The 17666-nt window shown below is 35.9% G+C and overlaps 1 protein-coding gene across 6 annotated transcripts in view; it reads left to right on the forward strand.

Annotated features, from left to right (window-relative positions):
- The window catches only part of ERC2 (ELKS/RAB6-interacting/CAST family member 2), a 521662-nt gene that overhangs the window by 124931 nt on the left and 379065 nt on the right, over positions 1-17666 (forward strand). For all 6 annotated transcript variants that reach the window (XM_040593123.1, XM_040593126.1, XM_040593127.1 and 3 more), the window contains 2 exons: positions 2097-2252; positions 8598-8765. In XM_040593123.1, coding sequence (XP_040449057.1) covers positions 2097-2252; positions 8598-8765 — 324 coding nt within the window. The remainder of the gene's footprint in view (positions 1-2096; positions 2253-8597; positions 8766-17666) is intronic.

Genomic DNA, 17666 nt, shown 5'->3' on the forward strand with positions numbered 1-17666 from the left:
TGGAGGTTATTTTGGTTTAGTTTGTGTTTTTTTTAAAGTTGCATCCCTAGTCAGCTCCTTTGTGTTTTTCAATTGATTTTTGGGGGAATACTCTTTCTTGTGGAACATACCCTTCAAGAAAGCAAAATATGGACTGCTGATTGAGGTAATTATCGACATCTTCAGTATCAGATTTTTTCCAGAAAAGAAACAGCTACTGAGGCAAAAAATATAAGAAACTTCAAGTTTCACATTTCAAGAGTTTTTTTGTTTCCTTTACATTCTGGCATTTCTTTCTATTTTTAGTGGACTTTTCTGAAAGGGGATGCAGTTAATTTGGAAACTTGTAAGATACGTAAAGGCGATTAGTATTCTCCTTTCAAGTGCATTACCTTGCCTATATGGCATGAAAGTATGTTTGCTGTTATGGGAGACAGCTCTCTTCCATTGTCTTGAGATTTGTTGTTCAAAAGTTTTACACCCTTTTACATCACTGAGCTCTTGCCTGGATTAAAGCACACCAAAACCTCTTCAGACAGGAACCACAATGTATTTGTGTAATTGTACAACCCAGAAATATATCTACCAGTGAAAACTGGTGTATCAGTGTGATACAAGTGAATAAATCTGTGTTCAACAGCAGGCTTGATGTATTTTTCCCATTTTCACAATGTTGGCAGTAGGAAAATCTGACAAGTCTTTGCTTTCTGTTTCTTTTTTTTTCCCCCCCCTGCTATCTTGTGACAGATTTTTTTTTTTTTTTTAAGTGAAAATTTGTATTCTGGACTTATTAATTGTCTGGAAGGAAGCTGACCGTGTTTTTTATCAGAATTCTGATTCACACAAAATTTTCTTGGTCACTTTGTGTGACTGTAAAGAAATGTTTATCCTGCTGTTCATTTTTAAGCTATTTGCTTTGTATGGTTGGATTGGTATATATATACCAATATCTGTATAGTGCTATTACTAATTCCACAGAATCACAGAATGGTCGGGGTTGGGAGGGACCTCTGGAGATCCTCTAGTTCAACTCCCTGCTGAAGGGAGTTCACCCATGGCAGGTTGCACAGAATTGTGTCCAGGCAGGATTTGAATGTCTCAGAAAAGAAGACTCCACAGCCTCTCTGGGCAGCCTGTTCCAGTGCTCTGTCACCCTCAAAGTCAAGAAGCTTTTTCTTTAAGTAAAGAAGTTTTTCCTCAAATTTGCTGTGTTTTGATTGTGCAATTTTACAAAACTGTTTAATGAGAGCATAGTCTTTCACAGAAGAAATGTGCTTTTACTCTGATAATTTTCAGCTAACTGTTTTGAATGAGATTACTTCCATGTTCTTTCTACGGCTTGCTACAGTCACAATATCCTGATTTTTCTGATGTTTTCGGTGAACAGGATTGGATTGAAAATTTGTTTACACATGAATAAAAGGACTTGCAAATTTAATTTTTTACATTACTTTGGTTATGAACAATGCTGCTGGCAATTCACAAAGAGAAAAACCAAGAAAGAAGCAGTGAAGTCAGTCCTACTTCTAGGAAACACATCCGTCTGCTTCTACAATTAATTATATTGCAAAGCCATTTGTGATTACTTATTAAGGGTGCTAAAAATCCCAATGCAGTTTGCTAGTTCAATGTTTAACTTATTTCAGTGGCATCAAACATTCAGGCTTCAGATCACTGTACTAAAATTACTGTGGGAGTAACGACAGAGAAAGAATATTCTTTCTACACCATTGGAATAATGAATAGCCAGGCCTAGATGGTTAGCAAAGAAAACGAGGTATGTTATCATGTATGTGTGGCAAACAGGGCATCTCCAATTCCCCTTTCATCCCTAACTGTGTAGGAATGGAGACAGAATTTTAATCAGAAGGTGTTCTCTACAGATTACACAACAGAGTGTAGCATTGCACGCTTTTTTTTTTCTGGTGGTGAGAGGTCTAAATTCTGCATTTCTTTAAGCCAAAATAAATTTAATTATTTTTGATTTGTGGCAGTATGGACAATCCGTATTTGTAGCATCTATTTTGGCTAACTTATTATTTGATGTTTGTGCCTGTACAGATATACTTCTGTTACTCCTTAATATACATTTTGTATCATTTTCAATACTCTCTTAGGATACAAAAATAGCTTCACTTGAGCGCAATATAAGAGATCTTGAAGATGAAATACAGATGTTAAAGACAAATGGAGTTCTGAATACAGAAGACCGAGAAGAAGAAATCAAACAAATAGAAGTTTACAAGAGTCACTCAAAGTTCATGAAAAATAAGGTAACGTTTATTAATAAAATAGTTGAATGCTGTTTAAATAATAGAAACAAAAATTTTAACTTGACCCTTTTCAACTTAAGCAGCTCTCTGAATGTTTTATTTTTGTGAATCCCTTCTATGGGACACTCAGTAGCTATGGAGGAGTGAAGCGTTTTGGAAAAAATAAAAATGTGTTTGTTTTGACTTAGCCTCCTCCTTATGTCTTCCTATTTCACCACTCCTGCAGAGGCTACTACAGTCTTGAATCTATACCATGTTACCTTTTTTCTTTCTTGTTTAAGGTGTCTTAATGTTGACGTTTTGAATTGGTTCATAATTATGACTTGCACCATTCTGGCACAAGGTTATTTGTGCATTTTTGTCTGGTTTTGATTGTAGTTTTACAGAAAGGACTGCTGTTCCATAGATGATGCCAAACTGTAATCTCTTATTTTAAAGACTTGTAATTTGATGACTTTGCTTCTGCAGAATACCTTTCATTTCAAATTATTTTGTGTAGATAATTATGGGTTGACTGCAAGCAGAGAGTGATTATGTAGCGATGTAACACATTTCGTGGTATCAAGCTCAACAAAACAATATTGCTTGTTCATTATTTTAAAATACATCAGAAGTAAAGCTTGATGTCTAAGTTGTTGTCCCAGCTGGTCTTTTTACCTCCTTTTGTTTTGATGTACTCAGCTGCTGTCTAGGTAAAGATGAGCACTCTAGATAGTCTTTCTTCTGAGTGCTAATATTTTTTTTTCTGATACTTTTATAATTGCCTTAAAAATTGTAATAAATAAATATGTTACAATTTGTGCTGGTTTATTCCCAGCTTTTCTACCTTGAATATATTTTTTTATGAAGTGATAAAATAATAAAAAGAAAAAAATATTAGGTATTATGGAGACTGAGGCCGATGCTCCCATTCTTATTAGGTTTTGGAAGGAACATTTTAAAAATATTATTTATAAGCTAAACTAAGATGGGGCAAGACAAGTCACAGCAGCCCAAAATTGAAACATTGAAGAGGAAAGCCAGCCATCTCACCTCCTGCAGTGATGTTAAAAATTTGAGCATAGTGCCAGAATAAAAACTAAGGAACTGACTTTATAGTCATGATTATTATGAAATCTTACTTTATTTTAGAAGTCATTCCATCCTAGTTGTTTGTTTGGGTTCTGATTCTGTTGAATATTTAGGAGGTTTTGCGTATGTGAAATTATAGGGAACTGAGATGGACTGATTCAGTTTTTCTGAAATGTAGACTTGCAGCTCGGAAAATATGCTTGAGGAGGAACTGGTACTATTACCTCTCTAGAGGCCACGTAAGCAAAAAAAGTAGGAGTTGATTGGCTTAAAGTGTAGTTCTCTGCATACCGTTGTCTGTTGATGCTAAAAATACTTAGCAATATTGCTGTTTAAGTACAAAATTTGCAATATCAAGTAAATAAATGCCATTACCGCTTTTTCAGGGTTGGGCAAGCTAAGACTCAAAGTATGCAGCTTGTGTGTGGTCAGAGAATGAAATGTTGTCAGCACCTTCTGGAGAACAAGTTCTCTGGTTTTCTGTTTTCTTATGTAAATTAGACCTTCATTATCTTCTTGACAAGATGCTTTTACTTTGTCTGAATTCTACAGTGAGTATAGGATTAAGAAAATTCACCACTGTGTAGTATTGTACACTGAAGGTTTTCCATCTCAGAAGAGCTGTTACTGTCTCAGTTTGGAAACTGTACTATCTTGTAAACTACATTGCAGGAAATGCTTGTGTCTTGAGACACTGGGGTGTATTTATACCCTCTCCTGAGGGTTTGTGCTACAGAAGAAATGGAAGTTTTAGTGCCCATTTTAAATATGCCCAAATAAATCCAGATTTATTTAATTAAAAAAATCAAAAAATGTATGTATTCTGTTGAAAAAAGTTCCTCTTAAGCTACTGAAAAGTAGCTGAAGTTCAAGTAGCATTGTCATCAGGAAAACTATTTTGCCTATTTAAACGTTAATTTCAAAGCAATTCAGTTTTAGTAATTTACAGCAAAACTAATGCATCTCAGCAAATCTGTTGATATAAAAATAATGTGCAAAGCATAGTATTTTGTTAACAATCTTCTGATGTTTTTGAGAAGAAAAGCTTCAGTATATTTCTTTGGCACAGAAAGCAGATGAATGAGAAGACTATTACACATGCCTTGTTTTGTCACAATCTTCTGATCTTTGATAAATGCCACGTTCTGATGAAATTTTGTCTGTTCTCTTTCACCAGTCCTTTTCTTCCACTTAAAATTGAGATTGGAAGCAGAAGATACTATTTTTATCATTCATCTGAGAACCTTTCAAGGTGGAAATGTATTTATGTAGCTGTCAGCAAACAGATTTTATTCTAAGTGATCTATTGAACCAGAGATTGTTGATAAATTCTGATAAACAGAAGTCTGGATTGATGGCAAAGAGCAGAACAAAACTCTTCTCACAGTTAAGGACTTTATAGCACCTATGATTGTGAATGCTTCACATTTATTTTTGAAATATAACATGTTTTAAATCTGTTCCTGATTTAAATAAATGGGAAGGTGTTAAATGAAGGCCAGTACTGAATATCATTTACTGTACATGAGTGGCAAAGAATTTTGGGAAGTGTTCCTTTTCTTAAATAATTATTATTAATATTCACTCCTTCAAAATATATAGGCTTTAATTTTGATTTGCAGTTAGATAGAGGTTGTAGAAATGAGAAAGAAAACTTGCTTAAATTTATTTTTGTTTTTCTTGCTCACTTGGTAGGGACTCTCCTTGCTCTGTTTGTGAAGGGACAGAAATAGGCATCACTCACACGATACAAAAATTGTCCAAACAGGTCTTAAAGTTTTCATGGCTAAGGGGTATGACACTGCAAATGTATTTATTGAGGATGTGGAGAAAACATACAGGATGATACACATTTTTAAAAATAATTTCTGCTTTGAAAGAACGCTCTCTTACTAGGCTTAATCCTTTCACTAGCAGCCAGATATTTCAAGGAATACTGATGCATTTTTTCAGGTGTGTGTTTGCACTCTGGTGTTTAAGTAGGTCTTATTAAGTCTTAGAACTCTTATGCTATCAACAAGAATGACTATGAAAATCTAGTGATAATTTAGTACTTCTGAAAATTATAAAGATGAGTTTTAAGAACTGATTAGGCTCTAAAAAGGCACTCAGTAATTAATGTCTGTGTGTAAGAACTCACGCTTTATGAAGGAAACATGTAAGTTCTGTATGATCCTGTAAAAGAAATAAAGGAAAAAGAACTACAGCATCTTTTGTAGATAGCCTGGAAATGTGATAAAACCTTTAAAAATAGTCCTTGACCAATACAGCCTGTAGAATCTACAGATAGATTCTGGAGTCCACTGTATACAGCGACATCATTTGCATTACTACTGTTTTTTCTTTCACTTTAAAAAGTAGTTGTCATTTGTCACATAAGACCAGATCCTTATGATGCATAAATCTGCATAGTTTGATTTAATTATTTACTTAAAGATTTAGCTCTTAATTTTAATAAGCAATATTCAGGGGAAAAGTTCTTGATTGCTTTGTTTTTAGTTAGTTTCTCAGTTACTCTATGCAAGTCATGTAGGATTTTGGTGTGTAAAAATAATAATGTAAGAAAAAGGATAATGGTTTTCTGGAAGTGTTGGTATCTAAGGAACTGAAATTATAGGGGGTGACAGAATCATAAATTGAGAAGGAAGATAAAGGAACTAGGGTTTCAGGACAGGGTGTGAAGCAAGATTGTATTGGGCAATGTTGAAAAAGCAGTGACAGGCAAACTACGCATATGAAATAAGTGAGATTGGGGGAAGGTCAGGATCAGAGGACAAACTTGGAGTTCCTTGGATGCTAGAGCACTTATACCAGACTTGTATGTTATCTTCCCTGTAGTCTTTATAAAATACAAACCCATTTTTGCTTTTGTCTTTTTTTTTTAATTGAGATCAGTAGACCTCATTGAATCGTTGCTCTTGGTCTTCCACACCACTTAAGATATAGCGAAGTGAAAATGTTTGCACATCTGCTGGAGACAGACATTTATTTCATGCCCTGTTTTTTACACACTAGTAGATACAATACTTTAAAAAAGCAAATTACCCAGGTCTAAATATTTCTTTTAAAAAGTTATCTGGTTTCTTGTTATGCCTTTGGTACTTTTTATACATTATTTTTTTAAATTGAAGTTTTAGTACATTTTCACCATTATACTCTATTTTAATAAAACACCACCCAAAAGCATAATTATTCAATGTTTGTTTTTTTTTTTTTTTGAGAGAGAGTGAGTTCTAACATGTTTTTTAAACTCTTGGCAATTTGTAGGTCTTGTAGCCAGAAGTTTATGCTAAACAGATTCTGTTTCTAGACTGCAAAGAACATACCTGCAATAAAAAAGAAGCTTGTTTTTTTATTATTATTATTTGTCAGGGTGTGGGTTGTGTCATTCAAAAATCGGGAAGAGTTTCTAGGAGGGATTAAGTGTCTGTGATGTTCACATGGGTCTCATATAAAGCATGTGATGTAATTCAGATTGGCTGCAGATCTGCATTTTGTCTTTCTATCTTGTGGACAGATTTTCTTGGTTGCCATACTTGCTTCCATGTTCTGACAATGGATGGAGTAAGGTGTTTTGCTTTCAAGTGGAAGTTTTCTCTAGCAGTTTAACTGCACTCTATATTTTTTTGACATCTGTTCTTTGTATGCTTCTTTTCTTATTTTGGTTTATTTCAGAATGTGAAGGTGATTGCTTTTAGTGTCAGTATAAGATTCCTGATTTTGTACAGTAGCTCTGAGGTGGCTAGCCAAGTACCTTAACCAGCTAGACAAGCACTGGGATTTATAAAAAGAGAAGAAATAAATATTTTTAAGACATGCATATGGACTGTAGTTGGAAGAAACATGTATTTTTGATGTAATTTTAAAGGATACACTTGCAATGTAAAACAAAATAGAAATATTTTGATCAGCAGAAAATGTTTCCCCTGACTGTGCCATATAATATTGAATCTGTGATGTGGTTGAGTGGGATCATCCTGTGGATACGTACTCATTTTTTTCCTGAGGACTTTGGAATCATCTTCCATCCAGCCCTTCTAGATTTCTTGCATCCCAAATGTGTGTTTGGATGCAACTGATGGGAAAGACAAGAAAGAGCTCTTCCAGCACTTCTCTGGTTGTTGCAGAACTGAAACTTGAATTTTAAAGAAAATATATAGGCCTTACAGTCATCAAGAAAACTTCCCAAATATAAACAAAGTTTTCTCTGAGTTAGGCAGATGCACTGAGGCATTTTAGTTTAAATAACCCTCATGAGATGATGTATCTGAACTCATCTGGTGACCAGTGTTATTTCACAGGACTTTAAGAAGAATAGCTGTATGTCACCTAATTCACCATCCTTTAGCATCATTCTGTGTATTGTCCAGTGCTTTGTTCAGATTCATATGCTCTAAATCCACCACACTTCTGCATTCTGTGGTGACCCCTCCTATTTGTCATAGTGGAAAGGGAAGAGTAATCACAATTCCATGACATTTACTGATGAACCTTAAATTCTCTTAAATTCAGAACCTTCGTGACTTAGTGACTGGGTTTCTGCTGTTTCCCTTAGGATATGCTTTTACAGTCTCACAGACCTTTCACTCTGTGGAATTTTTTTATAACATTTTCCCTAGACTTTTCTTAAGTTAATCTCTTTGGCTTGGCTTTCCTAGTACCTGAGAATTCCATATGAACTGCTGGGGCGGGGGGGGGGGGGGGCAAAGGAGGTGGGGATGGTGGGCAGCAACACATTTGCAAGAAGAGTAAGGTCAAAATTCCATTTCTCCGTTTTCCTCTCCTTACTAAGATACCTACTTTAGATACCTACTTCTCCTTATCAGGCTTCTAAAAACCTTGATTCACTCTGTCCAAGGATAAGAATCATGTTGTTGGAAGGAATAGGCTATTGGATGGAATTTATACTTTTGTGAACACTTTTTTTTTCTATGCATTTTTGCTGTCCTGCCAGACTTGCCTCACACAGGATAACCTCCTTTGAACTTAAGTGAGGTCCATGGTGAATTTATAGGTCAAATCATCATGTACAATATTTAAGAGTTTCCTTTTAATTTCTGCAACAGTAGGGCAATAATTCTTATGACAGGGTACATAAAATTATAAGAAACTTATTTGAAGTTGTGGGTGTAAAAAGTCCAAATCTTAATTCTCTTCCAGAGTTTACAGGTGTCTGAATTGTCATATCATGGTTGTTCACACCTTTCAGATTTCAAGTGCAACTATGAATTGGAAATGAAATTAATGATCTAACTTTTATTTTCCCCATTACAGATTGACCAACTGAAACAAGAACTCTCAAAGAAAGAATCAGAACTTCTTGCCTTACAAACTAAGCTTGAAACCCTTAGCAATCAGAATTCAGATTGCAAGCAACACATTGAAGTGCTTAAAGAGTCACTTACTGCCAAAGAACAGAGAGCTGCCATACTTCAGACAGAGGTATTGTATCTTCTAATCATAAAATGCAATAGAGTTAATAGCGTGTGTCAAGGTGATGATGTGTTTGTTGCAAGTCTGTGCAGAAGGCAATTTGTTAAAGAATCATGGAATAATTAAAAACCCTTTAAATGCCAATATATTTGGTATATGTTTTTTTGGTAGTATACCAGCTCTCATTCTAGAATATTTTGGAGGCACCTATGATTGCATTTTAAGAAAATGTTTGTGCCTAATTCTCATTGGCTTCAATGGAGGGAGCTGGGCCTTAATGACTAGATTGTTGTGATTTCATTTCTTGTTTCTTCACCTGTTAACTGAGTTTTTGTTTTGGTTGCCTTGGCTTGATGCTTCCTTTCTACTGTGTATTTTTATTCTGAAGAGTGAAGCTACTGATGTATTTTGAAAGCATCTGTTGAAGGGTGCATGCTATTAATCTGTGGTTATTGTTTCAAGTGCAATCAATATTTATTTTAAAATAGGAATAATTTTAGTCTTTAAAACAGGCCAGTGCATTAGTTATATATCTGTCTACAATTTCAGATCATGAAAGAATGGGTAGTGGAATACACGGTTGAGATGGTTGTAACATTTGATGGAAAGTGTAAAATCCAGTGTTAAAAATGCTGTCCATTACTTAATTTCCTGGGGTTTTAAAAAGCTTCATAGATTTGGAGCACACAATACTGACTAGCTTGAGTCCTATTATAAATTCTCTTATTTTATTTTTATGTGTGTACCCCTTTCAAGAAAGAAAAATACCTATGAAATTCAGTCATACAGTACAAATGATGTCTGGTCAGAGAAGTACATTAAAGTATACTTACAGAACGTTTCAAATTTCTGGCAAACAAAACTCTAGGAGAAAAAACAGCTTAAACTCATCATTCTCATGGAAGCAGGAAATAAATATTTTTAAGATTCTGATTATCCCTCTGTGCCGTATGTGTTATTCTCTGTACATTAAGATGATACAGATGAAATCTTGGAATTTCCAGCTTGTGTTTAATGGGCCGGCTAGCATATGTACATAATACAAAATAATCATAATAGAACAAGGGTAAAAACTCCAGCAATTTTGGCAGATCTCAATCTAGCATTTTTGTAGTAAAGATTACATATTTTAAATCTTTGGCTGTGCAAGTCTGTTTTGCAAGGTTTGTATTACCTGTCACGCTGCTGTGGATGGTGATGAATTCCTGTGGCTCTCCACTAATTTGATTCTTAATTCTTTATCAGTCTGGTAGGTATTCAAGGCAGTTCTATGGCTGGCAGGTGGGCAGTGATAAAAAACCCTGAATCTATAGTGCTCTTGATGAAGGGTTGCTGGGATTGCGCATTCCTGGTGGAGAACCAATTGATTTCTGACAGGTATTCAGTTCTTCACAGTCTCTACGTAAGGCAGTTGAGCTTGAACCTTTTACATGAAGCAATTTAAGTCAAAATTAGCTTTTTGACTTAATTGTAATTGCCTGTTGGTGTGCAGGTTGTATTGTGCCTGTTGGTGTGCAGGTTGTATTGTGCCTGCTTATTGTTAGTCTCTTCGATTGGGAAACAAAATGAAAAATTAATGTTAAAATGATCAGAGAGGTAGCTTGATAAAAGGAATGCTCTGTAACAGCAGAGAACTGTTTGGCATAATACCATGTTATTTGTGAAATAAGTGATTGTGATATTTCATACAAATGACGTGAGATTCTTCCAGTTTTCAGTGAAAAAAAAATACAAATCTGTTCAGGTGTAGGATTAGTGAAAGGTATGTTCAGTATAATTTCTATTCCATGGAGGATACTAGTTCCTGGTTTTGATTATTTATTTTAATTAATCCTTTACTTCTGTATAATTCAAAGCATTCTGATGACAAGCCTTAGTTTGTTTCTAAATGAAGTAATGCTGTAAACTAGGTGGGTCGTTGCTGATATGAGACTTAAAAATGAAGGAAAACAACTCATAAATGTCCTCACTGTATATTTTGGTTCTAGACATCTATGACTGTCTCTGCATGGACTTGCTAAATCAATTGAGCCTAATTTTTTTTGTGACTGATTCTTCAGAAATTGTGGGGTTTATTTCGTATGTGTTATTGTCAGCCATTAGTAACTACAGTACCTCATAAACTGATGAAGTTCTGAAACTCTGCAAGCTCTTTTATATTGCCCATAGAAATGTAGGTGATTTGCATTTTCTGCTTTGAGTAGGGTGTAGGTGACGATTTTATCAGACAACAGTGTTTTGATTTTTTTTTTTTTTTTTCTTTTTAAGGTATCTTTGTGAAGGGAATTGGGGAAGGTTGGTAAATTATGTCCACCTTTTCTGGGAAGTAATTTTAGTTAAAATTTTCTGTAATTTTCTGTTCATGTACAGAAGGCTTTTGGATAAAGTGTCACATCAATGTAATTTTTTTTTTTTTTCTCTTTCCTGGGAGACCATATGAAAATGAAGGCCTTTGAGTACTGGGTTAATGCCAAGTTTCATTTTGGAATATGGTACATCTTGAGATGCATTAGGAGAAAAATAAAGAAAACAAACTTTGATTCCAGTTATACATATGTATTAATGCAGCCTGTATTTGACATGGATTACCAAATAATTTTGAAAAGATATCATTACAGCGTGTGCTCTTACATGCATCATTTACTTGTGAGGCAGAGATTTAAATAACCTGTGTTAAACTTTATTGTCAGCAATTTACCTGATCTAGAAATACTTTAATAACATATTTGGCCAATATTAATTCTATCTCATTTTTATCCATTTAAGATGCACTGAATGTTTTATTACTTTCCTGTACTTAATGGTAGAGATGCAGCTCATCTTAAATCTACTGAAGAAGGTCTTTTATGTAGGTAGAAATAACACACACTGTGTACCCATTAGGTTCTCAAGCTGGGAAAGAACAGCACTTTTGTTTGTTATTTTAAGGTCTCAGGGTTGTTGTAGGCATGTCACAGGCTGTACAGTTTTCCATCTGGAAGATGAGATATTTAGAGGTTAGAAATGAGGAGTGGTTTCTAAAGTTAAATAATATTGAGACTTTCAAAAAGTACGTGTTTAGTCTCACCATACTTTTCAACTCTTTTGAATAGACTTTGAATCAAGAGGTCCTTAAATCTACTGACCTATCCAGTCTTATTTGCTGGAAAAAGAGTCTTATAGCTAGCTGAAAGCTGCTATAAGAAATATATTCATACCATCAAACACAGTTTGGGTTTGTCATAAATTGCTGTATAACTATGTGAGAATGTTACTTGCTTTCCCTAAGAATCATGAAAACAAGTGACAGCTCTCTGTCCAAGCAATTTCACAGATTAGAAAATAAGGTTCTTCAAGGCTGATGCGTGTGTTCTAATGTTATATAGTTATATATTTTTAAGACTCTCTGGGTTTTGGCACATTCCTTACTACCCTACTGTATTCTGGGGAGTTTTTCTGGTTAAAAATGATTGCCAGGATGTCTCTTCTCCACAAACTATTATGTTACAACTTCCAGACTGGATGTGCAGTTTATTGGAGAGAGTCTGTTAAACTGTGGGCGTTCTTGAGAAATGTGCTGGAGCTCCAAGCAACACAAAAGCTGGACAGCGTCTGAATTTGTACATTGCTTTGTCTGCTCCTGTAGGCCAAAATCCTTGTTTCTTATCAATATTTAGACAAAGCCAGAAAGAACACATCCTTAACATAAGCAACAAGAAGACTGCTCACTAAAAAATAATTTCTAAGGCTTTTGATCTCTCACTGGATGCTGTGAGTTTGAGGGGGTTTAGAGCTGATCTTGTTCCTAGTGGTAGTCAGTTACGATCTAGTGGAAAACAGGCTGTTTGTGCTGCTTGCAGTTTTTCTTATTCAGGGTGGAAACGCCTCCTTTTTCTTTCTTCTTTCTTTTGCCTGCTTATTGCCTTTCATTTATTTTAACTAACCAGGGGGGCAATAAGAATTAACTAATATTTTGGTTTTATTGTATGCTTCATTGTACATTTTGATTAACAAATTAATGCCTTCAGGCTGCATTCTCCTGTTACATCCTGTACAAAATAAATGTGATGCAGCAAGACAGGAAAATTCAAAATGATGCCATAAAGTAAAATTTATTGAACTCCCTTTATACCTTCTCTTAGTTTTTTTGATGAGCTTTTTTGGTAATTGCTTTGCAAACATCAATTTCGTATAACTCAACAGTGTCTGTCTTCAGTACTGGGAAATTTCCTGTCTTTCAAAAGGATCTTACATTTCCACTTAATCTTTAGTTTGGAGAACTCTGGGGGAGTAGAGGGAATATTCATATATCATATGAATCTTTGCCAAAAATGTTATTTGGTGACATGTAGAAGACTAAATGTGGGTTAATTCCAAGTATTAGCAGAGGCTGTCGATTTTTTGTTTATGGTATATAGATTAAGCTGTGTTAAATTGCGTAACAAAACAACAAATAATCAAAAGCTTCTATGATGAAGCTCATACATTTCCTGCAGAATATGCCATCCCTGCAACAAGAGACCCATGGTAGGATACAGGGGCTTTCTGTGCACTAAACCCAGGGTCCTTCCTACCAAAGACCTGAAAAGGAGTAAGTGTCATTTATGTGGTGATCAAGTATGTGACCTGCCACTGTAGATGGATGAGGAATAAAAATACTGCTTTGCCAGCTGGGCTCTCTCTAAGACCTGGCTTTGAAGCTGACTAAACTAAGGCCTAGACTGTGCTGTGGTAGCCATCCAGCAATGATTCTAGACATTGCAGGTTTTGTTCTCAGCAACCGGGAATTGGGAAAAGGTTTTGTTTGCTTAGAGCAACTGAATCGTCTATCTCCAGACCTCAGGTCTTATCTAAAGGGAGGGCAATGGCTTCCAGCAGCAGATGGGAAAGCAGCTGCAGGAAGATGCAGGGTGAATGGCAGCCCTCCAGCAGGTGGAAATCATTACGGAAAGAATTTTGTACAGTACAAGCTATTGTTGGTTGTTCCCAGATGAGTAAAGTTAATAATATTTTGGCCGGTATTAAGCTGCACTCCTTTCTTTCTGCATGTCCACATTGTCTATTTGTAGACTAGATAGTTTTTGTTAATTATCACTGTAGAATTTTATGCTGTCCTAAAACATGCTTGTAACCTGCCTTGAAGGGCTTCCTTCTGGTGGTGAAAGTAACTGGCAAAGCCCAGTTCTAATCCTGAGCTAATGTGTTCGTAGTTGCAGTGTCAACTTCCTGCCTAAATAGGATTACTTTGTAATCACCTTGTTGTAATTAAATCAACTTAGTAAACCCTGCATTAAAAGAAATCCTGGACATATATCAGTTACTTCATAACAAGTCTTTTATTACTATTTAATAATGGTGCTTTGCAGGTTATCTTTAGGTTTTGGAGACAGCAGTTGCATATGATGCAAGAGGATGCGATTCATAGCATCACTAATGGATAAAGTTGGAAGGGAGCTCTGGAGGTCATCTTGCCCAACCCCCCCGGCTCAAACAGGGCCACCTATAGCTGGCTGTGCAGAACCCTGTCCAGATGGCTTTTGAGTATCTCCAAGGATGGAGACTCCACAACCTCTCTGGGCAACATGCACAAGTGCTCAATGATCCTCACAGTAATGTTTCCATATGTTCAGAGGGAACCTCCTGTATTTCAGTTTGTGCCCCTTGCCTCTTGTCCTGTCATTGGGCGCTGCTGAAAAGCCTGGCTCTGTCTTCTTTACGGCCTTCCTTCAGATACTTATACACAGTGATATATGATGCCCCCTTCTCTTTTCCAGGCTAGACAAACCCAGCTGTCTCAGGCTATTGTCATATGAGAGATGCTCCAGTTCTTTATTAAAGTCCTTAATCCCTTCATTGCTTCATGGCCCTTCACCAGACCCTTTCTAGTATGGCCATGTGTCTCTTGTGCTGAGGAGCCCAGAACTGGGCACAACATCCCAGGTGTGGCCTGGCCAGAGATAAATTGAGGGGAAGGATCACCTCCCTCAATCAGCTGGCAACACCCCTCGTAAGGCAGCCCAGGACACTGTTTTGGGGTTTCTTTTGCTGCAGGGGCACATTGCTGGTGTTCGACTTGGTGTTCACCTGAACCTCGGGGTCCTTCTCTACAAAGCTGCATTCTAGCTGGGTGGACCCCAGCATATACAGTTGCATGCGGCTGTTCCTCCCCAGGTGCAGGACTTTTATATTTCCTTTCCCTGAACTGCATGAGGTTCCCCACAGTCCGTTTCTCCAGTCTGTCAAGGTCCCTCTGAATAGCAGTGTCACCCTCTGGTGTATCAGATGCCTTTGCCAGTTTTGTTATCATCAGCAAACTTTCTGAGGCTACACCCTGCCCCATCGTTCAGATAATTAATGAAGATGTTCAGCAGGACTGGATGCAATATTGACCCCTGGGGTACATGCAGTACTGGTTACCTGAGTCCCCGATACGCCTCGATACTCCTCCACGTCCATCTATGGTTCTCACAAGCCAGGTCTAATAGGGCATGAGGCTTAGAAGTAATCTGTTAGTATTAATTATGTATTCTTGTAGTTCAGGCATCCCTGGAAGTTCATTAATTTAACTTTGTTGGCGCATTCTATCAGTGTTTGTTATTCAGTAGAATAGATTATTTTTTGTATCATTTCAGGTCTGGAATTTTCATGATGACTTTGCAAAATTACTCAGAATATATTACTACTTTAAAAGTGTAGTTTAAATTTGAGGTCATTCTTACATAGTTGGTTTCAATGGTCAGAAATGAAGTGTAAGTGGAGTTATAATGATTCTTAATCTCTGCAGAATGTTGACTACTATTGAGAGGCATTGACTAGTGTATCTGTTTATTCAGATAGTTGTTTTACATGTGTTATAGCAGATCATCAGAAATAAGAGGATATCTGGATTTTTCTTTTTTGATGAGTGTGGTTTGGTAATCACTTTGCAAATATCAACTTCATATAACTCAAAAAAGTCTGTCTTTAGTACTCAGAAATATCCTATCTTTCAAAAGGACCTTTTACAATTCCACATAATTTTTAGTTTGGAGAACCCTGGAGGAATTTCATTCCCAGAGTGAAACTGTATTTTTTTCAAACAATGGCAATTGGATCAGATTTCAGGTACAATGGCACTTGGTCACATGATGTGAGAAAACTTACAATCAACACTAAAAAATTTAGGTCTAGTTCTGAACGCAGTGTGCTTTTTGCATGGTGTTTCTGTTGTCTCCATGATGTCAATTTTTTTTGGTTTGGTGGTTTTTTCTTTTTTTTTTATATAGGTTTATTTGACCTAAAAAGCTATTATTTGAAGTTTTTATTGAGAGTTGAAACAAGAAGATATAATACTGTAAAGCAATAACTATCATGGTGGCCAGAGTTGGGAGGTCTGAAAATGGTTTATTGTCAGTAGGAAAAATGTTTGGAACCAGCCCTTAGAAGGTTCACCACCTCTGCTACGTGCATTTAATTTTGTTCCATTTTTAAGGGTATATATAATAGTGCCAAACTATGCAAACTTTTCCTACCGTAATGTATATAGCCATTGTTTTTGATTATCTTTCTATTAATGAAGTGAAAACCCTAAGGTCAGGTAAAAAATGAGCCAATGTCAGGCTACTCCAGCTACAGAATGCTGAAAATGTCACTCTGCTCCGTAGAGAACTGTTAAAAGGAAGAATATTAGACTTGCTGAGATCTTCTGTGCTGTTGTGAAAATAGCTATAGATGTTAATTTTTAAATGATGTCTTGTACTGTTACTGCAGAGGGAAAGAGGTTAAATAGCATGAATGATCTTTTTTGATTATTTTAATAGATGAGACACTACCATTTGTATACTTTAAAAAAAGTGATAGATGGTACAGTTTGAGACTATATTTATAGATATTCGCAGTGACTGGCACTTAACTACTGCTTTTGCCATCAGGAAAAAAACCTTAAATTGATGCTATAAATTCATTTCAGCTGTAGCTCAGTGGAGAAACACATTAATTTCATCAGCAATTCTGACACAAACATACTTAGCACTTTATTAGTTAGTGTAACATTGCTTTAGATAACACACCTGAAAACTGGCAGGTGTGCTGTTTGAAGGTTAATGAACTGTGAAATAAGTAAATATCTACAAAGAAATTTCGTAAATTGTGAGCATGGCCCTGTCAATAGAGAAAATGGATAAAAAAACTCTAAGTGGTCTGTACTGTAACAGAATACTGATGTGTTCAGCATACGCGTATTAATATAGAAAACCTAATAAAAATGAAGAGGAGAGGTGATTATAGTAGGTATTTATTGCAGTCTGTTTTTTCTTTTAAACAAATCTGTTTATAGAGAAGGGCTGTGAAATGATTGACTTCTTGGCAGTTCTTAGTTTGCATAAAGAGCAAATAAAAGCAGACAGCATAAAATACTTGGAAGAAAACTAGAAACGCTTTATTGTTCTTTCTGTTACCATGTTGATACTTGATATTGCTTGAAATGTAAATCTGCTTTTAATTTTACAATAATAATGGTATAACTACAGTTATTTCACTCTCACATTTTTATTTTTCTAAGTTAGTTTTACTTTGAAATTGTATTTTTCTATTGTTTTGTGATTTTTCTTGTTTCAAGTCAGGCTGGGCCAGATATTTCAGTGTGGTCTCTTTTCTGTACTGCCAGTGTATTGTTCTGCTAGATGTGCTGTGCGTGCAAGGAAAAGATCACCCACTGTAAAAAGCGCTGTTCTGGAGGCATTTACTCTCTCTGTCACTCCACAGCTGTTTGCAGCTTTCTTGACAGTGTGTTCTATATTTCAAATGAAGCTTTATCTCAGGTGGAATTTGCCAGCCATTTCACTTTTTATACAGTTTTCACATTTTGTGGACACCTGTAAGAGTTAAGGACAGGAGAGAGGAGCATAGTGGCAAGGCAGTGTTCAAAGGATTAAACTGAAACAACGCTTAGAT

The sequence above is a fragment of the Falco naumanni genome, chromosome 4 (genome assembly GCF_017639655.2).
Source record: "Falco naumanni isolate bFalNau1 chromosome 4, bFalNau1.pat, whole genome shotgun sequence".
NCBI lineage: Eukaryota > Metazoa > Chordata > Aves > Falconiformes > Falconidae > Falco > Falco naumanni.